The 23489-nt window shown below is 33.4% G+C and overlaps 5 protein-coding genes across 10 annotated transcripts; 2 read left to right on the top strand and 3 right to left on the bottom strand.

Moving 5' to 3' along the window:
• Positions 1 to 312: 312 nt before the first annotated feature.
• Positions 313 to 2645, top strand: LOC105675348 (Suppressor of Cytokine Signaling at 44A). Of its 2 annotated transcripts, XM_012372395.2 has the most exons (4): positions 313 to 813; positions 930 to 1110; positions 1177 to 1477; positions 1552 to 2645. In XM_012372395.2, the coding sequence occupies exons 1-4, from the start codon at positions 529 to 531 to the stop codon at positions 1916 to 1918; spliced, it is 1134 nt and encodes a 377-aa protein (XP_012227818.1). In that variant the 5' UTR covers positions 313 to 528; the 3' UTR covers positions 1919 to 2645. The 2 variants fall into 2 exon arrangements, with proteins under 2 accessions (XP_012227818.1, XP_012227817.1); XM_012372394.2 differs by having other exon boundaries at positions 930 to 1477.
• A 94-nt stretch (positions 2646 to 2739) lies between these two features.
• Positions 2740 to 7289, bottom strand: Coq9 (ubiquinone biosynthesis protein COQ9, mitochondrial). 2 transcript variants are annotated; one of them, XM_012372397.2, is made up of 5 exons: positions 6886 to 7289; positions 4115 to 4287; positions 3306 to 3643; positions 2992 to 3213; positions 2740 to 2861 (listed from the first exon to the last, which is right to left on the bottom strand). In XM_012372397.2, exons 1-5 carry the CDS (start codon positions 6906 to 6908, stop codon positions 2811 to 2813), a joined length of 807 nt encoding a protein of 268 aa, XP_012227820.1. In that variant the 5' UTR covers positions 6909 to 7289; the 3' UTR covers positions 2740 to 2810. The 2 variants fall into 2 exon arrangements, with proteins under 2 accessions (XP_012227820.1, XP_012227819.1); XM_012372396.2 differs by having other exon boundaries at positions 4115 to 4312; positions 6886 to 7288.
• LOC105675347 (glomulin) lies at positions 4469 to 6879 on the bottom strand. The gene is made up of 2 exons (XM_012372393.2): positions 6481 to 6879; positions 4469 to 6386 (listed from the first exon to the last, which is right to left on the bottom strand). Coding segments are annotated over exons 1-2 (1767 nt in total). The 5' UTR covers positions 6483 to 6879; the 3' UTR covers positions 4469 to 4621.
• Positions 7290 to 7496: 207 nt separating the features above from the next.
• LOC105675346 (G patch domain-containing protein 1 homolog) lies at positions 7497 to 10998 on the top strand. 2 transcript variants are annotated; one of them, XM_012372392.2, is made up of 3 exons: positions 7497 to 7805; positions 7880 to 8258; positions 8452 to 10998. In XM_012372392.2, exons 1-3 carry the CDS (start codon positions 7742 to 7744, stop codon positions 10856 to 10858), a joined length of 2850 nt encoding a protein of 949 aa, XP_012227815.1. In that variant the 5' UTR covers positions 7497 to 7741; the 3' UTR covers positions 10859 to 10998. The 2 variants fall into 2 exon arrangements, with proteins under 2 accessions (XP_012227815.1, XP_067211614.1); XM_067355513.1 differs by having other exon boundaries at positions 7498 to 7809.
• On the bottom strand, positions 10850 to 22952 carry LOC105675345 (putative uncharacterized protein MYH16). 3 transcript variants are annotated; one of them, XM_012372387.2, is made up of 29 exons: positions 22621 to 22952; positions 21312 to 21442; positions 21153 to 21239; positions 20382 to 20539; positions 20184 to 20275; positions 19877 to 19963; positions 19201 to 19366; positions 18822 to 19047; positions 17559 to 17712; positions 17310 to 17439; positions 16992 to 17219; positions 16751 to 16924; positions 16452 to 16612; positions 16060 to 16342; positions 15834 to 15948; positions 15613 to 15727; positions 15391 to 15513; positions 14941 to 15291; positions 14563 to 14733; positions 14327 to 14482; positions 14143 to 14250; positions 13761 to 14036; positions 13604 to 13658; positions 13365 to 13506; positions 13183 to 13291; positions 12827 to 12936; positions 12586 to 12727; positions 12403 to 12506; positions 10850 to 12279 (listed from the first exon to the last, which is right to left on the bottom strand). In XM_012372387.2, exons 2-29 carry the CDS (start codon positions 21407 to 21409, stop codon positions 12219 to 12221), a joined length of 4182 nt encoding a protein of 1393 aa, XP_012227810.1. In that variant the 5' UTR covers positions 21410 to 21442; positions 22621 to 22952; the 3' UTR covers positions 10850 to 12218. The 3 variants fall into 3 exon arrangements, with proteins under 3 accessions (XP_012227810.1, XP_012227811.1, XP_012227814.1); XM_012372388.2 differs by having other exon boundaries at positions 21312 to 21410; XM_012372391.2 differs by lacking the exon at positions 19877 to 19963.
• Positions 22953 to 23489: the final 537 nt, after the last annotated feature.

The raw sequence follows: 23489 nt of genomic DNA, 5'->3' as shown, positions 1-23489 counted from the left end.
TAAATAGCACTTTTGACATATGTATAGCTGTTTAATAAAATGTAGGTATTTTTGTAGGTTACATATATTTATAAATATATTTACATATAACTTCTTCAATGTCTTGTATAATTATTTGTTTTATGTAATCATTATTTTTGTACTTACAAAATACTTTTTTCATTTCTGCTAAAAAGAAGCTTTTCTTTCCTTTTTTTAAAAAATAAATTTTATGGTTATAAACACTTCTATATATTGAAAGGAAAAAATTTCTCTGTAACTCCATCTAGCACATTATTTGAGAGTTAATCGAAGTGTACTCTGTTGGATGCTTGAAGTACTAACGATAACAAAAAGGGCTATACATTTTCCACTGATGTCTGACAAGTTTTTGACATTCCGCTGTAATTTTTGATTCCGGGTGCGAATACCGTTGTTTACGGTCGTGTTACACCGGCCGCGAGAAATAGATGGCGTGTGCAGATGCCGTAGTAGCAAAAGCAGCAGGTAGAATAATTCGTTTCGAGAGCTCGTGCATAACGCTCAAACATGATAAATCCGAACTCGGATTCGGAATCGATTGCGAGTACGGCTGCGGAGCGGGTAGGCGCACGACAGAAGTCAAAGCATGGAACAAACGGTGGACTTGCAACGTTTATTTGGCGACGTGAGAATAATTCGCGACACGAATGCAAGAGAGAAGACTCGATGAACGATATCAAGGCAATGGAACAGAGGTTCAAAAATCCTTCAAGTAGTAAAGTATCGTTTGGTTTTTTTAAGAATATCAAGAAGCACTTGCAAATAAAAAATCTGTGCAAATCCAAACAAAAGGTAAGTGCATATTTTTTTTACTATTTTCTATAGTCTGCTTATGTAGGTGTATTGTTTTGCGATACAATGTACCCTATTTTTTTCTAAAGTGAATTTTCAGTGTTTTCTTCTTTCAGAACAAGGAGACGGAAACAAATTCTTCTCCTATTACAAACCAAAATGCTGTTATATCGATCCATGAGTCTCTTAATTCTTGTCAAGAACAAGAATTGTCAAATAGTGAGCAGGAAGTCTCATCAGATGAACAACTTTTGCATGAGAGTAGATTGGGCAATGTACTTGAAAATTCCTGCCATGGTACTGAAGAAGATATAGCTAATACTAATATGCATTATAGTGCAACTGATATGAATCTTCATGCAGCTCTAATGGAACAACAAAATGGAGCAGCACACAATATTGTGACCACTAGTGATGTAATAATAACACAACCAAATCGTTCCAATGCAATAACAGCAGTTCCTAGTGCAATAGCGGAAGTTTCTGGCAATGTAAATGAAACCTTAAGTAATGAGAATAAAGTTAAAGCGAGTCTCGCAAAAGAACTGCTCAATTTAAGCAAATATGGATGGTATTGGGGTCCTATATCAGGAGATGAAGCTGATGCCAAGCTCATATCTGAACCAGATGGTGCATTTTTGGTTCGAGATTCATCAGATGACAGGTGCAAAATAATTTAAATAATTTAATTTTATACACATTTTTACTCATGTTAAATATTCTTATATTTTTTTATAGATACGTCCTAACGCTCAGTTTTAAATCGTCTGGAAAAATGTTGCATGCGCGTATGGAACATAGCGGTGGTTTATTTTCTCTATGCAATCAATGCACAGAGAGCGAAGGCTTTACTTCGGTGGCTGCTTTAATAAGTCACTCCATGAACTTTAGCCAATCAGCTGTTATTTGTTATTCAAGGCCGAAGTATCCAGGATATCCGTCGTTTCCAGTCAGATTAACAAAACCTGTAAGCAGGTTTACGCAAGTAAGAAGTTTACAATATCTTTGCCGTTTTGTTATTCGTCAAAATACTAGACTAGATAATATACACAAATTGCCTTTGCCAAAAACTATTAAGGGATATATTCAAGAAGCACACTATTGAGACTTAATGGACAAAGAGATAGAAAATATTAAAGAGATTGATAATGAAATTATTTTTATTATGTAAGATATATATTTTTAAAAAAAGTGATATAGAATGAAAGGTGTAAATTTCTATGATGAATTGGCAGCAAGAGGCACCTATTAAGACATTTGCGAAATTTTTATTTTTATCTCCAGTATTATATTGTATTAAAGATATTCTTACTCTGTTCATGATGTATCATTATCTAATATTGAGAAACATAAAGTGAATAATAATAGTTCGTAAATAGTTGAAAAAATGGATGTTCCATTTATCTATTTTTCAGCAGAGTATTAAACATGTATCATTTCTTATTGAATTTAAAGTATTTTATATTTATTACAAGTTATGTAAAATCTTAGGATTTGCAGTAAAATTTCTATTGTAAGCTCGTAAATCGTCACGGGTAGGATCTGACTTCCCCCGTTATTCGATAATAACGGTACATGCGCGCAGTTAGTGAAATTTTTATATAAAAATTAACGCTGGACGATTATACTTAATTATGACAATACTGCAGGGTAAACAAAAATATTTTTTAATTGTTAAACGTTGACTGTATGTAAGCAACGATTTATATCTTTATATTTTGCATGGAGATCATTTAGATTTACTACTTATATATATATATATATTTTATTGTACAGATTTTGTTAAAATATATATATTACTTGTGTAAGATAAATTAGCTATATATACTAAAGTTTTCTTTCCTTTGTATCGTACTTGTACACCTTTCTTACACCTTTTCCTATTGAGACTAGGTACTTACAACAATAGAAAGAACAAATCATTAGTTTACTAAGAAATAATTTATATTTGTGCTTATCTATAACTCTTTTCTTTTGTTTCCTACTTATTTATTTTTCTAAAACCTTCGGTTATTTCTGAAACAATTCATTCCGAGTATATTACGTGCCTAGAACAGAAAAGTAATCATATATATATATATATATTAGTATATTAAAAATTGTTCAGTTTCGGAATAAATTTTAATTTCTTTACATTCAACATAGGACAAAGAAGATAAAAATAAGAAATATATTTACCGTTACAAAAGCAGCAGCACCCGTCTCCCCAAAAAGTTTTAAAGTACTATCCGACGATAATCCCGAGTTAAAAAGTACTTTGTACATTTGTAAAGCATCCTTTATTCGTCTCTCTAGAAATAGCCAGGTCTCTTTGTGATCTTCACTGGTGTCTTGCAGCATATAGAGTTCGGTAGCTTTGTAAATAATTGCCAATATCATTCTTCTGGTATACCAGTTAAACTATTCAAAGTGAGAAATATATAGAATTTAAACAACACATCCGAAAGATATCTTACTCATAATACAGATACAAATATAGTGACACGACTTACATCGACAGATCTATCGCCCGCATAGTAGCAAATGTCATCGATTAAAGTCAATAAATTTGCTAAAGAGACCGGTACGTTTGGTGGTAAGGTCATGATAGCCATTGCTTGCGGCCAGGTTTTTTTGTACGGTATCACCATTCTCAGCCGCTTCTCCAGTGCATCGCGGACTTGTTCTTCCGGCTTCCTTGGTACACTAGTAGAAGCCATTTCGAGGGCCTCTTTCTCCAGGATCTGGTTCAATTGGCGATTGCACGTAGAGTAAAAATAATGTACCAAGTCTGCGCCGCCATTTGGGAACAGTCCATGTACTACGCCTGGATATCCGATTGTTTCAGCACCTTAGGCACCATAGCTTTCGATTACATAATTTTATTTTACTTTTATGTTAAAACAATTTCAACAAATGCAAATCCATAATGCGAATAAATAACAATCTAACATAGAGATTTAATTCATAGAATTAATTTGTATCCTTGAAAAAATGTGGCCATATATAAAACCTGTTAAATTTAAAAATATAAAATATGTTTTTTATATGTTCTTAAAAAATCTAATTTTTAACGCATATTTATAGATATTTTCTGCAAAAATTCATGTTATAATTAGAAAGAAAAGATTGATTTCATAAAGAATAATGATTAATACAACTTTATAAATATAAGATACATTCTTAATATTTGTTAGTTTTTAGTTTTGAAACACGTTTTAAATTTTTTTTTTAATTTGATTTAATTTACTAATCTACAGTATAAAAAAATTTATTTTAGAGAATTAAAAGTATAGAAAAAAAGTATTATAAGTCAAATTACCAGCACTGATAGCCTGTTTGGACCATCCCATATCAGGAACAAATTTTAGGGAGGCACCAAGTATTTTGATCTTAATATTTTTCTCATATTCTTCGTCACTTTCTTCGTGAGCGGATTGTTGCGATTCCGTTTTCCTGTTATTTTCATTTTCGAACTGATCGGCCTGCAAAGCCCTAGAAGTCCATAAATATCTAAAACCTAATAAATCAATATCTACCTTTAAAATTATCTATATGTTAAAAATCTAATCTATATTAGAAATATATATTATATATAAATATATTACATAAAAATTTATCACTTTTGTATATCGCATAACAGACATAAAAAGGTACCAATTAATAAAACACGCAATAAAAAGAGGAACTTTTTATTGAACTACAAATAATTCACAATTTTATGATAGCCCAAGATTTCATGATCGCTTATACAATTATCGATAATAATTTCTATTGAAGAATAATGAAAATTACATTTTTATTAATTAGCATATTTCTGAACTTTTCTCTAACATCTTTTGCCAACATTAATACATTCATTGACTCTGATAAGAATACTTTCCATCACATCTAAACTATTGAGGGCTTGATAACATACAGTTATCTTTTGCGAAATTGGCATGCATGGTAATTCTTCACCACCGATGATTAATGTGACTTCTGCATGATTCTTTTTCATTTGATTGTAATCTTGTATCTTAGTACAATAATCGTGTATCTGTTGTTGCTTTAAGTCTTTTAATTTTACTTTCCAATGTGCTTTACATAAATCTATTCCCTCTCTCAACTGTTTTAGGTAATGAGTCTGTAAAATGTTGGTGATATTCCAAACACCGGTCTCATTGTTTTGATCTCTGATAAATAAGAATCTCAACAAGTTTAACGAAGTTATGATTTCATCCGATATCTCTACTAAATCCGATGAACTACCGTGTGACAAATTGCAAATCTTTTTCAACATCGATTCCATATTCTTTCCCAGAAAGTAAGAACTCTGTGGAGTCGAATCAAGACAAGCAATGATCGAAGATTTAAATATATTAATGATTAAGCTGAGTAGACCAGAATGCTCACTGGTTTCGTATAAATGCGAGATAACTGAATATCTAGCTTTCATGTCAAATATGTCGACATATTTTTGGAAAACGTTTACTGCTTTCTTTCGTTCCTTATCATTATCATAGTAAATCATTACTGTAATAAGTGGCTCAAACAAGTCCAAATATATCCCCAATCCTAACATTTCAGAATTTATGGAGCAAGGAGGAGTTTGCTTTACAACATATTCCATAAAAGTTAATCCGGTAGAAATTGAAATCTCCCTCTCGTCACAAAGCAGTACTTTGAAAAGATATCCGCACGTTTCAAAAATATAGTAAGGAGTGTAAACTTGCGGTACATTTTTCCAATGGTTTTTTTCAGTAATTATATGAAAATAAAAATGAGCATAAGCCAAATTAGATATATTATTACTGGATTCAAAGAGCATGATGCATTCATAATTTTTAGTATACACATCTTTATCGTGCGCTGCGTTGCGGATGATGTTTCTATAACGTTTGCTAACAATATCTAAAAAATATAATATATCTCCAGTAAGGCAAGATGCCAATGTTATTATATTCTTTGTAAGTACCTTGTACGATACTTTTTCAAAGCTACTCTTGCTCAAGTAGCAAAATGGTTTTCCATAAAAAGAAATGAGAAGACTTAAAAGATAATCCTCTAATAGAGATCTTTCTTCATGCTTAGAATTAATCTTTACTGCCTCTTTTACCAATGGTTCCAAGAATGATAAGATTTCTGTATATACTGTTATAATTCTGTTGTTAATTGCATCATCCCGATCAGGATCACCATTCGGAAAAGGCAAATCCTCAATATATGATTTGATGGTACTGACGCACCATTCAATAGCCTTTTCTTTGTCTTTCATTTTTATCATACATATGCGCAATGGGTTCAACATGGCACAAAATTTAATATCATTGTCCATGCATTCTATCTGTTCTAGAAAGTCAAGCACAGTCTCCATGGGGTTACATTTTTCCGCTATAGTGTTCAATATTGCCTTACAACATTCGAATCGTTCTGACTCATATTGTGCATTAAATTCTGTAAGATATTTAGCCGTGACAGATACAAGTTCGCTGGTAACGCTTCGGATTACTGCAATTCTTTCTTTTTCAAAAATTATCTGAGCTTCATCGCACATGCCTTCCTCTAGAAGATTGGCAAGACATTTGACAAATTCTTCAGCTGCTGTCATTTGCCTAGCAAAATAGATAAAACAAAAATATATGCATAAATATTTTATGTAGATAAAATTATTGTTCCTTAAAAATATTTCTTTATACATATATTTACATGTTTTATATCTTCTTGTTGTCTTCTGTCCAATTTTATGAACCTTTCGGCGAATACAGATTTTATCCTCGATAAAAGGACACCGAGCACGCTATATATACAACGAAACTTCCAAAACTGTTTTTGAGTGAGGTTAAGTCTTCGCGCAAGCACAGATAAATGTTCGTTGCTCGATACTTCGATGTAAAACGCTGTAATCACGTCCGTATTCTCGACGATATGAAGTAATGATAGTTTAACAATAAGATACAAAAAGAATTAATAAAGACTGACAAACGGTCAGTCTCAGGTTGGTCGGTCTTCAAAATTTCCACGTAGAAAAACAGGAAGACAAAGCGAGAATCGCTAACAACACGCTATAAGAAATGTAATATCAACACACCATTCCGTAGTACATTTGCTTACCGGTTGTTGAAAGTCTGCCCCATGCTGAGCGAAATGAATTGAGCATTGCCATTTCACCGGATGTTTCAACGGTAAAATTCTTCAAATATTTGAAAGACGTGCAAACATATTGTTCTTGTACTGGACTGAAATTTCACGATCAATATTCAGTCATTAAATTAACATTTTTTGCTGACAGTAATCATGTGCGTGTGCACCCAATCTCACTATCTTTTTGCTTATATTCGATCAGTTCTGAATAAAAGTACTATCTAGATATACTTAAATTATAACATCAGCTAAGTTTGGTATCTTTAAATCTTTGATATACGCAAGAGATTAAATATCAAATAAACAATATAAGATACAGGTTACATATGATATTAAATTAACCAAAAAATATATTTTTAATACAGTCATGATGCATGAATATCTAGATCTAAGTGTTTAAACCAAGAGTGAAATTCGCGATGCAAGGTGTATTGCAACGTAATTTGCAAAACAAATAATTCGCGTTTATATAAATTTTGAAATAAAAATAACGCTTATTTAAAATCGACGAGAGATATAGATTACATTTTTCGCCAAATAATAAAATAAAATAATAAATAAACCTAATAATTTATCCTGCTATTCTTGTATTTATAGTACATCGTTGATTGGTTGCATTCAGCTGCTTACCATCGAGACTAATGAACGCGCATTAATGTCAGAACCGTCTGCTAACTTTTTGTATGCTTGTGAGTTGTGCAGTTCTTTTCTAACCTCAAAGATTATTTTTGATGCTCACAAGAATTGAGAGAATTTACCATGTTTAACCATAAGAATAAAAAAATCACACGTTGAGAATTAAATTTATTGTTAAGTTTATATAAAAATGAGCGACTCGGAAGAAGAAAATTACGCGACATTCGGCGCTGCTCTTGATCCCTTGGACGAAGGTATGTAAGTAGCATAAATTATTGTATAAGTTTATACCATCTTGTATCACATATCAAAACTTTCAATTTTGCAGAGAATATTCCACGGAAAAAGCCTGTTACAATCGAAGAGCAATATGCTTATGACGCCCAAGGTAGACGTAGATTTCACGGGGCGTTTACAGGTGGTTTTTCAGCAGGATACTTTAATACCGTTGGCACTCGCGATGGCTGGAGACCGCAACAATTCAAATCTTCCAGAAGTAGTAAAGCGGATAATATTACTCAGCGACCAGAAGACTTTATGGATGAAGAAGACACAAGTCTGTTTGGAATTGCTCCCAAAGGAATTCGAGCTACTAGTGACTACGCTGATCACGGACAGAGAGGAAAGAAAAGAGAAAGGATAAATCAAGATAATAGTGGACCTATTCCTGGTACTCCTGTTTTAAAAGATCTTCTAAAACCTGCCAAGTTAGTACTTATTAAAACTAATAATGATATTCTTTAATTTCTATCCTTTTTCATCTTTTATGGTTAATGTCATGTTTTTAAGTTAGAAATGATTGGACAAAGCAATGCATTAATCATTTATTGTTTGTTTAATTTATATTCTATTTAGATGGGAAAAAGCTATATTAATTTATCACATTGATTAAATTTGCAGAGAGACAGTTGGTATTGTTCTACTCAAGAAAATGGGCTGGAAGCCTGGTCAGGGCGTGGGTTCTAGACTCACAAAGAGAGAAAAGCGAAAGATAAAGCAACGTAATGAAAGGTTACAATTAGGACAAGATAATCTTGAAATGGGAAGCAATTCTGAGGATTCGGATGACGAGTCCGCCAATATTACCTTTGCACCTGACGATTACGAGCCATTTAGATGCAAGCCAAAGGACAATTATTTCGGCATTGGTTATTCGGGTCTAGACAGGCGTACAATTCTTTCCAGTCACATCAATCTGTTCGATGCTCCAGCATTTTGCGTTCAAGATAAAAACAAAAAACTGTCGATTCATGGCCAGGCGTTTGGAGTCGGTGCATTTGAGGCAGATGACGAGGATATATACGAGAAAGAGGACATGTCACGTTACGATTTTGCCTTGGGTCCTGAGCGTAAGACGAAGACGAGATGGTCTCAAGAAGGCCCGAGTAGCTCGCAAACTGACCATTTGCAGGATTTCGCTCGCGCGAAGGACAGATTAGACAGCAAGAAGATCTTTAAGCCGCCCGAATTGCCAAAGGATTTCACGCCAGTACATATTGTTAGAAAAAGCAGATTTTATCCACCAATTGCGGCTCCAGTAGAAAGTAATAAACGTCGAGAGCCATTGAACGCCATAGATAGAGCACGGATTTTAGAAGACCCGGACGATCATTTGAAAAAACCGCAAGCGGCATCGAACACGTCCGTCGCCTCGAATATCATTACAAAAACGTTGAACTTACATGGTAAACAACAAACGGAAGAGAGAAAAAAATTGGAGAGTCAACGGACAACGGCGGGTAACTCATGGATGGATAAATTAAATGCGCAATACTTTGTCAAAGGGGGTGTTGTCGGTTCCGGACAGGACAACATGGATAATTTAAAAACGTTAGAGAATTTCAAAGAATCTTTGACATCTATGCAATCAAGTGTGGACAAATCGGAAAATTCCTCGAGTAAGAACGAAACGAAGAAATTATTTTTGTCCGACCCGGATAAACAAAGACGATTCGAGCAGTATCTCGTCTTCTTAAAGAACGATGAAAAGAATAAACTGGAAAGCATCCAACCGCTTTCCATGACCGACTGGGAAAGAGATCAGGAACGCGTAGAGTTTGAGCAAGCGGTAAAGCTCGAGCAATCAAATGATTATATGGCGGATAAGTTCATGCACAGTATAGATCACAGTACAGATAACACGACGGATCAACCGGATCCGGAAAAGGATGTAAAGGAAGCAGTGAAATTAAAGATGTTTGGTAAACTTACACGTGAGCGGCACGAATGGAAGCCGGCAAGTATCGTTTGTAAAAGATTTAATATTCCTGAGCCGAAAGTCGGCTGCGCTTCAGTTACGACGGATCGGAAATCGGCAAGATTCTCGGTGTTCGATTCCTTAGATTGGTGTGGCTCATCTAAGTTCACAAAAGCTACGGATACGGTTGAGACACAAGTGGACGAAGTTTCTCAATTGTCTAAAGAAATGGAAGAAAATGCAGACGAAACGATTTCCAATAACGATTCCAATAATATTTTATCTAATAATTATCAAGCTTTAGAGCCCGTTTCCGAGAAGTTTAAAATCTTTGAGGCTTCCTACGAAAAAGTTTTTGGCAAAGGCATTCAAATTGCTCCTCCCGCAGCGTTGAAAGACGTCAATGAAGATGCGAGGGATAATTTAGAAAATAAAGAAACTCAAGAAGTAGAAGACACGCAAGAAATCACCGCCGAACCGGTCACTGCACTTAAGGATCAATCAAAAGAGAAGAAGGATTTATTCAAGGCGATTTTTCTTAGCAGCAGCGAAGATTCCGAAAGTGAGTCGGATGAGAATGACGACAGCGAGGCGGTCAAGTCAGTATTGATCGGAAAAGATCCGAAGGAAATAAACGTACAGCGAAACACGTCACCGCCGCGAGGTATCTTCGCAAAACTGGATCTCGACAGTTTAGTGACGCAACCGAAACGTGTTAATGATGAAAGTAGAGTTTCTAAGATCCCAGGAACCACCTTGCCAGCGACCGATGGATCACAGAACGATGTTACGGATCACAATGATGTGATTAATGATACGGAGATGGCGATACCACCAGATATGTACGGTCCGGTTTTGCCGCAAAGGTTGTTAAAGCAGGAGAGCCTTGCGACAACGGCAGAAGCAGGTGACGCGAATCAATCCCTGAAACCAGTATTTCGCAGCGTCGTGGTGTCGAAAACTACAGACGATTCGAGACTTGGCGGAAAATGGGTAGAGCGAGACAAGACGAAAAAGTCGAAGAAAGAGAAGAAGAAGCATAAACATAAGGAGCATAAAAGTCCTAAACACAAGAAGAAATCTAAGAAAGAGAAACGCTCGAAACGCTGATGTTTGTTTATTTTATTCTTCAGTGATTTTCAGCGGCATAATATACATAAATCGACTTAGTCGCATGATCAAGATGCTTGTAAAATAATATAAATGTATATAAAGAAATTTTAGAAGAAACTCATGCTTGGCCAGAACTATTTCCGGTTTTTTTTTTCATTTTACATTTGTCATTAATTATTTATGCACTTGTTTTCTGAAGCATTGTAATACATATAAAATATATTATATTTGAATTAATTTTTGTAGTTTTGAACATATTTAAATTCAGCAGATCTGTCATAAAGGTTTTGCTATCTGACGAGGTGATATGAGCAAACTTATAAACTTTAATTACAAGTTGTAGTGTCCGATAATTTCTATTACTGTCGTAATAAGATTTACAAATTTCAAATTATCGGACAATTAAAAAAAATCAGATAACAAAGTTTTTATCACAGGTTAAAATTAAAATACTTTGTATACAAGTATTGTTGACCGTGCAAAGTGCGATATTAATTGCTCACTTCAACGAGTGAAAGCCGATAGCGAAAACTTATCTAGTATGAACGGCTATTAAATCATTTCTTTGGGTATAATCAGAAATTTGTACATTATATTTTCCAATGATTGACTATTACACATAAGGATATGTTTTACACACACACGTGACCGTGCACGAGTCTTTTTTTTATTTGTGCGTTTGTGTGAAAAACTGCGTAAATTGAAATTAAATGGAGACTATTTAATACAATAGGATATTAAAACGATGAGGATATCGTAAAATTTACGGATTTGGATAAATCGATTATACGCTATCAACATACAAGAATACACGTACATATATGCATTGCTCTTTCTACTTTTTACGAAAAAATCTATAATTTTTTTTTATTTAACGCCAAGAATGTCTTCACACATAAAGTTGTACACATTTTTGGGGTATACTCGCGCGGACCGTACGCATCATATATAAATATTCGTGCATTCATTGGTTCATTTAATTAGGAAACTATATTCTTAATATTTTATTATTTATTTTTGAATATTTTATTATTTATTTTTAGATTTAAGTTTTTATATACATGAAACATTTACCGATATTAAAACACCAGACATGATTTCTAATGCACAAATATCTGGACGCTATTCATACGTCGCTGAGCATATTCCAATTGTACATAACTTCACGCGAAACGGCAATTCTGATGCCGAGCGTTGCGCATCATCCCGGTGCACAGTGTTTAAATACGAATTTGAGCAGTCTGCCTTATTATTGCAGTATTGTCGAATGTAATGCTGCACCCCCAGGAAATAATGTTTGTGACGACTAGTCAAAGTACATCAAATTGTCCTTAGCAAGATCGCACGTAGAAGATTGTTAATCCGATGTCATGGAGTTCCTCGAAGCAGGTCTGCTGGAACTATTCTTTTTGTCTAAGCTGAAAAGCATCGCAATATTAAAACGATGACACACCTTCATTAAAGTAAGTTATATCAATATATATATATATATATATATATACATTTATTTATTTAATTATAATATTTTTTTTATGACGTACCTGCTGCTTCTCGAACCTCTTTTGAACATGGCCGTTAACTTCTTCTTTAAATTCTTCTTTTCCATTTTACTGCTTTCGTTGATACTGGTTTCAGAACCAGATGTCTGTTAAATATTCAGTCATTTTAATAAATAATGTTTTATTCGAAAAAGAAAAATTTCGAATATCTAAATTTCTTCTTGCCTGAAGCGAGTAGTCAGTCATATTTGGGTCATCGACGCTGGATGATTTAGTTAATTTATGCGTTAATTTTCGTATTATCCCTTTGCCATATTTTTTGTCTCGATCTAACATTTCGCTCTTTGTCGATCCTCCGGAAAGACGGCTGTATAACAACATATAAGTATAATGTTATCAAATATTATTTAACAAATAATATATTTTTGCAATATTGCCGATATAATTCGACAAATATGTCGCATACCTGTCTACACTGGAATCTCTCTGTCGACTAGTTCCACGAGACTCGACTTCCGATCCTTCCAACGATTGCATGCTCGACAAATTGCTATCCGTGCCCCAAATCGCTGGAGACTGAATTGCATGCAAAAATTAATACGTGAATCAAGAATAAAATCTTAATTTTTAAATTTAAATATAATTAACCGTCACATTTTCAATTATATATGTAGTTACAATAAATTTTTGATATACAGAGATTTATTCAGATATAAAACTGTATTTAAAATCAAAATATACTTAGCGTAATTGTAAAATTACATTAATATGATAATTATATTTGCATGCAAAATTTATTTTGCAAAAAAGATATATAATTACCTCTTGACGCCCAGACGTTTGTTCCAAAGAAAGACTCTTTCTCTTTAAACGCGGTTTAGAGCGGTTCAATACTATTCCTTTTCCTGGATCGCTCTCTACTGATGTTGATCTAAATCACACGGTAACGATACATTTTTTACATTCTCAATAATTGAAGAAAGACTATACATCGCAAAACTCACCTTTTCCCCATTTTTTTCAAGCGCGTTGCATTCGTTTCGTCTGTCACTTTCTTCGATTCTTTAAGTTCCTTTGCTACATCCATTAATTTTTTAATAGTATATTCCAATTTCCCTGTTCTTTCCCCGAGTATTGGAGTTACAACTGCAAACCCGAATATAGATTTTAAAATAGCGAAATTAAACGATGTCAAATTTCAAGTTTGTCTTAAAAAAATCAAATTTATATTTAAGATAAATACCTTTCATCTCGCTCTTTGTTTCCAACATTGGCGACGATTCTCTTGATTTTGGTCCCTACAAATTTGTTAAAAAAGATTACAATTTTGAACTTTTTAATGTTATTATTGTACAATATTATCTCTATTAAAATAATATTATTTTATTCATGTTTTGTACCTTTAATCGTCTCGGCGGAGTTGGCGTAAATACCTCGGGTTTTCCATTTTCTGTTACACTATTTAATTCGGGGAAAAGTTGTAGCAAATCTTGAACTTGTTGCATAAGAATGTTGATGTTGCGTAACTCAGTTTGTTCTAATTTAGATTTATTCAATATCACTTCTTTAAGTTCCTGCCTCTCCTTTTCATGTCGCTCTTTTTCGCGTCTCATCTTCTCGTTGCTTGTTCTTAATTTTGCGTGCGCGTCCCTCAGTTCAAGTAAATCACATTGCAACTAGAATTGATTAATTATGATTAAGAAAATGAGACTTATTATCAATTTTAATGATTATGTTTTTAATGTATAATTGTTTAAGTTAGTGATGTATAATTTCAATTACTTCTAATAATTTCTTCTTATTTTCTTCCTTCTCTTCGTCGAATACTTTTTTCAACTGATCTTGTTTCCTTTTATTTTCAAGTCGCTCTTTGCTACGTTCTCGTTCTATCTGTAAATGTAACATTTATATAAGACATCATTATTGATTACATAATATTACTTAACATGTATTAAATTATTAATACCTCGAATAGTGTTTGTCGTAAATCTCGCGCTAGCGTTGCCGTTTCCTGTAGCAATCTTTGATGGTCTTCTCTTTCCTTTTGCCAAGCTAACTCCATTCGCACTTTTAATCCTGGAATTTTCGAGCGTCCGCTGGTGAGCAATCGTTCTTCCTCCAACTATAATAAATGAATATATTTTTTATAAAAAAGTTTTTAAAATTTATCACTCGTATCGAATCGATTTAACTTTGAAATACCTCATTAATTCGAGATTGCAATTCGGAGACTTTAACGTGGCTAGCTGATTTTTCCGAAACCAATTCGGCCTTTAGCCTAGAAGCTTCGAGCCTTGTTTCAGAAAGTTCATCTTCCATACAACTTATTTGTTTCTCTAGTATTAGCACATTGGCTTTCGACGTTTCTTCATCCTACGTGTAGAGGAAAATATATTTTCGTAATATTTTAGATATAATAATTGATATACTAATTCGATTGATATTATTTTAATAAAATGTAAAAAGTTACAAAAAATTGTATATAAAAGAAAATATTAGAATTAAAAATTTTCCATAATTTTATTAAAATAATAACGCCGGTGCTCCTTCCGACGTTAAATTACATCATTAACTACCAACCTCGTCCGACTTTCCGGAGGATGCATTAGAAAGTCTACCTTGTCTCGTGGACTTTAACTCGCCTATAGTTTTTTGCGCGCCTTCCAGCATGTGCTTGTAAGTATCACGTTCTCGTTTGTATCGCGATAATTGATTCTGAATAGCCTGGATCTCGTCGTTGATCGCCGTGATCCTGTGCTCGTAGCGCATCTTACACTGCGCTAAGTCTGTCTTCTTGGCTTTTTCTGTATTTGTCAGAGTATTCTTCAATTTCTGAATTTCCGACTCCAATGCTGTAGTATCGGGCGTCAATACTTGATGAATTTTGGAAACTGCTTCGTAATCTTTCAATTTTGTAGATAGATCGTCATTCTATAAATTGCAGAGGCAAATAGACAACCGATTAAATTAATACAAGCGATAAAAATGAATTTTTTTTACGTAGAATAAAACTGAATAATAAATGCTTACCACTTTCTTTGTATCTTCTACTCTCTCCAGTAAAGTAGCATTCTCTTTCTTTAATGTGTTAATTTCATCATTTAATTCCATTACAATAACTTTATTCGGTAATTGACTATCGCGAACTTGGGCCTGCAATCAAGATCCGAAGAAATAATACTGTCTTTTCAAATAAAGATTCGTAATATTACAACAGATATTAAAAGCTAAAACATGATAAAATTTACACACCTCAAGAACAGACTTCTCCAATCGCCATTCGTTCTCTTTTGTTCTCATCGAGTTACGAAGACTTTCAACCTCCGCTTGAATATTTTTTACGTCTTTTTTATACTCTGAACACTTGCTATAATAAAACGTAAGATTAAATGAAGATATTTTACATGAAGCATTTAGTATTGTTGGCAGTGAATTCTTACTCCTTACACCGTTAGTGTCGAATTGCTGTTTACCTATTCAGAGATTCATTTTCCCTTTCGAGCTGTAGCTTTGAATTCGTAAGCTCTTGATATCTTTTTGTTAAAGTCTCTTGCTCTTGCTGATGTTTTTTAATATCGTTCTCGAGATCTGAAAATTTTATTACCTCCGTGATAAAAGTTTAAAGGATTAGTTCGGATTAGCAGCTGAAACAACAAATTAATTAAATTAATACGTTTCTTCCAATTCATGATACTTTACTTAGAATTTTCTCATTGTAAGTTTGCTTCATTTCGTTTATGCGTTTTGTATTTTGTCCAGCTTTCTCCAAGGAAGTTATTTTCTTCTTGAGATCCTCTACTTCCGTTTCTTTCGCCTCTCTTTCACTATTAAGTTGTGACGTCAGTTTATCGCTTTCTCGCTTTAGTTCCGCAAGCTCTGTTGTTAGATTTGTGATCTTTGTTGATGTAGTAGACTTCGTACTTTCCAATTCTTTCTTCAAACGTTTTATTTCAGCATCGAGCTTGGCTTTTGTCTGTTCAGCCTGTTTCAATCAAAGAAAAAGATAAATAATATATTATTAATAAATTATTAACATAGATTGCAATTAAAAATTTAATAAACTATGAATTATCGAGTATTAAAATACTCACAGTTGTTATCGATTGCGATATTTTCGATTCTCTTTCTGTGTGCGATGACAAATCATCTTGCAGCTTTTTACACTTTTCTTGCTCTTGCGATAGTTTTTCTTTTAATTCGTTTATTACGACCTCCATATTAGCGGTATCTTTCTCCGACAGTTTAGCCGTTTCTGTATTTCAACAAAAATCGTGTTATGTAGGTTATACAATAATTTTTGCAAATGAGGTATGCACAATAAATATTCAAGACTTATCAAACCGACGAGATTAATTGTATGATAAAATTAAAAATAAAATTCAAATTTTACCGAGATCTTTCTTTAGTTGTACAACTTCGTTATAAACTTTTAATTTTTCGGCTGACAGCGATAGAAGTTTAGATTTTAATTTCTCCTTTTCTTCTAGAAGCGCTAGTTTCTCTTTATCCCACGCTTTTCTTTCCATTTCACGTAAATTGACTGCTTCTTCCAACTTTTTCTTTACTGTAAAATTGAGAAATTAAATATATTTAATTATTTTATTTTTATATAATGTTAAATTAATAGATACCATTTTGTAAATCTGTATTTTTGGTATCGTCCACTTTTACACTTGGTTGAACTTTTTTCTTTTCTCTTTCGCTGGCCAATTCCTTTACAGCAGACTCAAGTTTTTCTTTAAGTTGTTCGTGTTCCTTTAAAAGTTTGTCGTACTTTAAATTATTCTCTTTTGCTTTTACATCAGGTATATCCACATTATGTCCATTTTTAATGTTGGTAAAGATACTCAGCATGTCCTCTGAAATGTTAATTGATTAACATAAGGAGTTCAACTTTTAATAAAATTAATAAAAGTTAAAAGTAATAAAATTTAATAGTTAAAACAAACCTATCTCTTTTTCCACTTCGTCAACCATCTTTTTCAGTTGCACTTTTGTCGTGGAATCTGTTGGTTTCTTTTGTGTTCTATCTTGGAATGCGCTGCTAACTTTTTGCAGAATCTCTTCTGTTTTCTTTACCTAAATTAAATGTAGCTTTATAAGACAACAATCAGCAATGATCGAATGACACGCTGTTCTTTTGATAAAAAATTAATTAATTTTTATTTATTATTGCCATCTGTGTATTATATATTTACCTCTTCGTACTTCTTCTCCAAAGCGGATCGTTCGGTTTCTAATTCTTCAGTTTTGCGTTCTACTTTTCTCAGTTTGAACGATAATATTCGGCAATTTTTGTTCGATTGCTCCAAACTTTTTCGTAAACGGGTATATTCGTCTGCCTGTTCGTCCCTTATATGCGAAAATTATATTTAATGGTAAACAACACATTTGAGATGTGATACATTTTTACTATATTTCATGTTTAAGTATCTCTGTTCCTTAAAGAAGTGAGAGAAATTTTATAACTAGAAAATTTGAGAGGAAAGGAGCCATTTTATATTTTCAAAGAAATTATTAAATCTTGCGAAATTTTGACGTAAGACGTAATTCTCTTATAATTCTTTCCGCTTATAATATCTTCTCTTGTAGAATATTCGCAAAAAAGAAATGTGATCCCAGAAAAGTAAAAAAATAATCAAAAATTGGTGAACTTTTAAATGAGTTTAATTACCAAAGATATCCCTACGGTTCCGTATTTGGTGAAAAGCGAGGGTGCCGTCGTGTTGGGATCACATACGTCTCAATTCCGTCCAAATCGTCGTCCTGCAACAATTCATATAGCTCATTTTGTAAAAAAATTTTGATCTCTTTTTTTTTGAAGCACATCTTTTCATGTTGATATATGAATTTTCAGGTTTTTTACATTAAATTGCTCGATTTCGTAATATGAGTCGTTTCTCGTTTTTTTACCATTGAATTGCGTTTTTTTACCATTGAGCGGAGGCCTTGAATAAGTATCTTGGACATGAAATGTCTGTTCGCAATTCAAATGTAGTAATAATCTTTATTAAAAAGGAACAGAGATACCGCGATATTGATAAACATGTAACATACATAGTTAAAGAACATTATTTAACAAAATTATTTACTTTACAAATACTCACATTTGTGCGAGCCTTATAATTAGCAGTAGTCCAAGTAAAAAACATCTCAAATATATTAGTTCCATAATTAAAATTTTATAGTATTGATATATATAAATTTTCGCTGTTATTAATAATTATTTTAAAAGCCATTTTTACTAAACTAATTTATTACATCTTAAAACGGTGTATTAGATGAAATAACATACAAAATGATGTATGTTATTAATTTTATTAGCTACATAATACTATATACATAGTATGAATACCATATATTGTAAATCTCTGGAAAATCCAACAAAGCATGCGTAACAAATCAAAGCAAAATGCGAGTAGAATACATGGTATTCTTCAGCGTGCACGAAAATATAGTACCTAAAATTATCCTGCAACTCATAGATCTCTTCTTCTAATTGCCTAATTTCCTTTTTCATATCTTCGTTTTCGTCCATTAAATTTTCGCAAAGGCTTTCCGCGGCCTTCAATTTCGAACGTAAGTCGTCGTGCAGTTTGTCCCTGTCGCCTCTAAACGGTTTAACACTTGTTTCTTTTTCTAAACTTTTTATCTTTGCCAGCAATATGTTTTTCTCTTGCGCAAGTGCTGAAACGCGAGCGTGATATTAATTCATATTGCTAAACCAACAATAACACATTCTGGACAGCGCAGTGATTAATAAAAAATCTAATACAATAGTTTATAGATAATTTCTATAAAACATTTTTATTAGATTTTCTATTATCTTGAAAAAGATACCTTCATTTTTCTTTTGTAATTTTGCTACTTCCCCTGTCGATGTTTTGTTCGACATCGTCTCCATAGTCGCCAATCGACGCAGCAATATCTCACTCTTTTCCTTCTCTGCCTTCTCGCATCTTGCTCTCATATCGTTTAATTGAGACTTCAATTTTATTATCTCGTTCTACGAGGAATACGTGTCGCGTTATTTTTATACGCTTAATCATGTTTAATTCTCTCACCTCTGACATTCATGAATAATTCACAAGTACATAAACACTTTGATCATAAAGAGAATGTTGCGTTTGTATTGCACTGATATGTGCAATTTCTTTTGTAATGCAACGTGTCAGATCTGAGAGGATTAAATACATCAAATATACATATATTATATTTTATCATATAGATAAATATCGTAATTTTTTCTTAAACTTTTCTTTGTAGATTATGCGGACGTAACTGTGATTATATAGTCAACGCTTGATCGAGTTAATTAACATTTAAATGAAGTAGTGCATTTAGTGAACGTTTTGACAGTATCGCAAGTGCTTCGTAATTCACGATAAAACATGGTGAGAAAAATGTATGTACACAAGTGCATACAGTGTGATACGATAGGCAACATGTAATTATTATTCGTCGCAAGAATCTTCGTGTACGTCAAAGTAATGAAAGCGACGATACGTCGTCTTACCTCCTCGGTCTCCTCTGCCTTTACCGTCACATTATCCAGCCCATCCTCGACCACCCGTTTCGACGGTGCTGGCCGTGATTTCCTTACCTAAAGTAGTGTAATAAAATGAGAGCGCAAAATGATGTTTTTTTCACATTTGCTCACTCTTATCATTGAACGCCACTACGCTACCGCCTGCTGTATAATTAATTGTAAGTCGGTGTAAAGAGCACTTACATAGAAAAAATGGTTACAAGCATGTATATGTGTTTTATGGCGACAAAGAAAGCATTCCATGCATTAGTGGAGTAAGCAACGAAAAAAATACCTGAATTATAAACTCCACGTCGTTTTCCGAAGCACTTCCGTTAGTGTTGCTTATCACATTTTTTATTTGAAGTTTTGCCGGTCTTCTAACGTCTGCGGATAACACATAAATTTGTATAATTATAATTGTAAAATTTAATATTGTATATATATATATTTAATATTAATTTTATTGCTATCAATATTCCGATTTTATTACTTTCTAATTTAGCAGCTTCTTCTGGAGCCTTATCTATGGCGGAGAGATCCATTAAAGATGTCCATCCAGTCGTCGTTGCTGGTTGTGGATAATTATTCTTGGTTTCATTTTTCGCTAAGTTTGTAGCGGAAGACCAGACTCTTTTGCTCTCGGAGCCACTTTAAAATATATTTACGAAAAAAATATCACTTGACAATGCAGCTTTATTTTGTTCAATTTTAATCTATTTATACGAACTATAAATCATATTGCCATCATATTTTTGATAAAGTACACGTTAATTGTCATTATTTGTGATAATACAAATTTTTTAATGATAATTTACTTTACAAAATCTCAGAGAGAAAATTAATTTTGTTACAATACAATATTTTTATTATGTAAAAATGCACAAGTGTCCATATTTTACCCAGCAGGCTAAAATATTTCAATTATGTTTGCAAGATTAATTTTGCTTTTGCAAGAAATAAGACATTAGTGCTAACATTAAAACTAAAAATTCTTTTGTGGAAACAATTGTGTACATTCAAGCAGATGTTCTGGAAAGATAACTTTTTCTCCTCTCTGAAATTCAATTTATTGATTTTTGATCGAAGAAGACTCGTTAAAGTTTCGATAAATAAACTATCATTATCTTATCTTTGTAGGTGATGTCGTTGAATACAAAAGATTAAAGAGATCGAATATTTGAGATTCCGAGAAACGCACTGACAACAAATGCACGTTATGTAACAATGGACATTTTGTCCAATTCATGACGACAGAACCTACCGCGTCGATAAATCCGACGAAAGACTAGGAGACGAAGACGTGATGTCTCCAAGACTGTTTCTTCTCCCTCCATGCTCTTTGTAGTCCCTGAGGAACAATCGCCAATTCGAAATATGCATTTTTTTTATTATCTTAGCATCTGCTTTCGAAAACAATTACCTGAAACATCGTTTGCAACGCGTTGGCCACCGAACCTGTGGGTGAAAACCCAAAGGGCAAAGAGGATCGCCCTTCTTAGATGAATACGCGGAGTGCATCCTGCGTTTTTTTCAATTGTTTTCTTATATTATCTGTACTCGAAATGGAACAAGTATATATTTATTTGCAAGTAAAATAGTTTGTCTAATAAATAAAATAACGTTTATATTAGGTTTTAAATTTTTTAAACGTGCAGATAACACATATGTTTCTGATAATATTAATATATAAATTATATATTATATATTGTTTAATATATAAAGATTCGTATATATCAAAAACATTTCTATTCAATAAATAAAAATATTTATATAAAAGTAAAGCATTGTTATAGCTTGAAACATTTTTAAGATCGCAATCGCAGAAACACTTTTATCTGTAACTTATTCATGTATCTTTTAACTGTATTACATGGCATTGTTGATACAGTAATAAGAATAATTTGTTAAAAAGCAAAAGAATGGAACGCTTAGATGGAAAAACTTATGTGCCAAATTCTTAAATACAAAAGTTTTCTAGAAGAAAGAACTAGTTTTATTAAATTAACATCAATAAGTTATTGCATAAGTCGTCTTTTTTTCGCATATCTATTGAGTAAATTTAAAAAACTGGTAAATTTAAAAAGGCACACAATTTATAAGGAAGAATTTCATATATTGCACATCATCCTTTTGTCGGCATCCACCAACGCCAATATTAATTTCTTGATTCTTAACGTAACAGATATTAAAACCAAATATAATTAAAGTTCAACGCAAAGATTATTTTTGCATCTATAAAGTCGAAATCTAAAATTAGCAAATTTATATTTTAAATTTCTGTTTAATGAATGATAATCTTGATTTACAAAAAATATTATAGTATTACAGTTGTAAGTGCAAAAAAGAAGGAAATCACGCTTGGTATAAAAATGTGTGAAAAATTAAAGTTAATTAGTGAATTCCTTGCCAGCGAACATTCGCAAGAACGAAAGATCGAAAGAGAAGCTACATATTGTAGCTTCACATATTTCTGACAATTCGCGCATATACACACACATATGCGAGCATGGCACTTAAAGAACCATGCGCACCGGCGGTTTATTTATAAAATTTCAATGCCACGTTATCGTTTCTCTTTAAATCTTTAACTATGTAAAATTGGAACGGGAAGAATGAAAGGGAAGCACGCTCAATCGCATTCCCTCGTTTTCCCCGATTGCGATCAATCGACGAGCGATTTATTTCTTATGCAATCAATCGCTTCGGATGCACAACGATGTACTACTCACTCGAGCGGCGCCGATATTTAACCCAAATACAGCGGGCCGACGTGAATTAAATTTATCCTAGACTGTGCCGGTCGGCCGATCAAAAACGGGCACTCGTCGTCGGAGTATCTTCCATCCCGGATGTGCACGGTAATCGCATCGCAATCGCGTAATCGAACGACAAGCGCATCGTAAGTGGATATAGTCTCTCGCAATCTCGCACTCTCCTCGGGGGGGAAAGTTTTCGCCTCTATCCGCGAATCTTATGCATCTTTTTTCTCTCGCATCCACGTTCGATTTCTACGTCGCGCGCGACGTCACTAATAGCACTGACACAGCTCCACTATTACGGGGTTTGTCCGTTTCCCGTAGCCGAACTAACTGTGCGCGGATACACGGGCGATTGGACCTACGCCAAGGTGTATATTTATCTCTAGCTATAAATATAGAGAAGAGCGCGAAGTATACACGTAAAACCGAAAACCGTGCGTGTATGCGTGTGTTCACGCGACTCTGCACGGCGAGATTTTCTCTATTCCGTTTTACGCCTTAATTACACGAGCGGAAGCAACACGCCGCGATTGAACTTGGAAGCCAGCGGAGTTTTCGTTATTTTAAGTCTGCATGAGAAAGCAGCGTGTCGCGATGAAATTTGCGATAAGAAATTGCGGAAACCGATTTTTCTTTCGTTTTATTATTATCTCGAAAATGATGATTCAATGTTAAAGTGCATTTTAACGGTGCATTACAGTGAATCTTCCTCTTGATTTCTTGTATCTCTTGTATTGTGAGCGCTCTATGGCACTTGATCAATTTTGTATTTGTGTGAATTGCTTCGTGTGTCTGAAAGTATCAATGAATTTATCATTAAACGGTTTTTCGATAACAGG

Source organism: Linepithema humile, chromosome 5, assembly GCF_040581485.1.
Source record: "Linepithema humile isolate Giens D197 chromosome 5, Lhum_UNIL_v1.0, whole genome shotgun sequence".
In the NCBI taxonomy this organism is placed as follows: domain Eukaryota; kingdom Metazoa; phylum Arthropoda; class Insecta; order Hymenoptera; family Formicidae; genus Linepithema; species Linepithema humile.
This window is presented reverse-complemented; position numbering and strand designations above follow the sequence as displayed.

What these genes read in the sequence shown, in the direction of transcription:
- LOC105675348 (XM_012372394.2), top strand. Translation starts at nt 529, where the DNA reads ATGATAAATCCGAACTCGGATTCGGAATCGATTGCGAGTACGGCTGCG. An exon ending in TGTGCAAATCCAAACAAAAG is followed by an intron (nt 814 to 929) that starts GTAAGTGCATAT and finishes TTCTTCTTTCAG; the next exon opens with AACAAGGAGACGGAAACAAA. An exon ending in CGAGATTCATCAGATGACAG is followed by an intron (nt 1,478 to 1,551) that starts GTGCAAAATAAT and finishes ATTTTTTTATAG; the next exon opens with ATACGTCCTAACGCTCAGTT.
- Coq9 (XM_012372396.2), bottom strand. Translation starts at nt 6,937, where the DNA reads ATGGCAATGCTCAATTCATTTCGCTCAGCATGGGGCAGACTTTCAACA. An exon ending in GGGCAGACTTTCAACAACCG is followed by an intron (nt 4,313 to 6,885) that starts GTAAGCAAATGT and finishes TTGATTTATTAG; the next exon opens with GTTTTAGATATTTATGGACT. An exon ending in CGGGCGATAGATCTGTCGAT is followed by an intron (nt 3,214 to 3,305) that starts GTAAGTCGTGTC and finishes CACTTTGAATAG; the next exon opens with TTTAACTGGTATACCAGAAG.
- LOC105675346 (XM_012372392.2), top strand. Translation starts at nt 7,742, where the DNA reads ATGAGCGACTCGGAAGAAGAAAATTACGCGACATTCGGCGCTGCTCTT. An exon ending in TCTTGATCCCTTGGACGAAG is followed by an intron (nt 7,806 to 7,879) that starts GTATGTAAGTAG and finishes TCAATTTTGCAG; the next exon opens with AGAATATTCCACGGAAAAAG. An exon ending in GATCTTCTAAAACCTGCCAA is followed by an intron (nt 8,259 to 8,451) that starts GTTAGTACTTAT and finishes TTAAATTTGCAG; the next exon opens with AGAGACAGTTGGTATTGTTC.
- LOC105675345 (XM_012372387.2), bottom strand. Translation starts at nt 21,409, where the DNA reads ATGCACTCCGCGTATTCATCTAAGAAGGGCGATCCTCTTTGCCCTTTG. An exon ending in TGGAGAAGTCTGTTCTTGAG is followed by an intron (nt 15,514 to 15,612) that starts GTGTGTAAATTT and finishes TCTTGATTGCAG; the next exon opens with GCCCAAGTTCGCGATAGTCA. An exon ending in TTGAAAAAAATGGGGAAAAG is followed by an intron (nt 13,292 to 13,364) that starts GTGAGTTTTGCG and finishes CGTGTGATTTAG; the next exon opens with ATCAACATCAGTAGAGAGCG.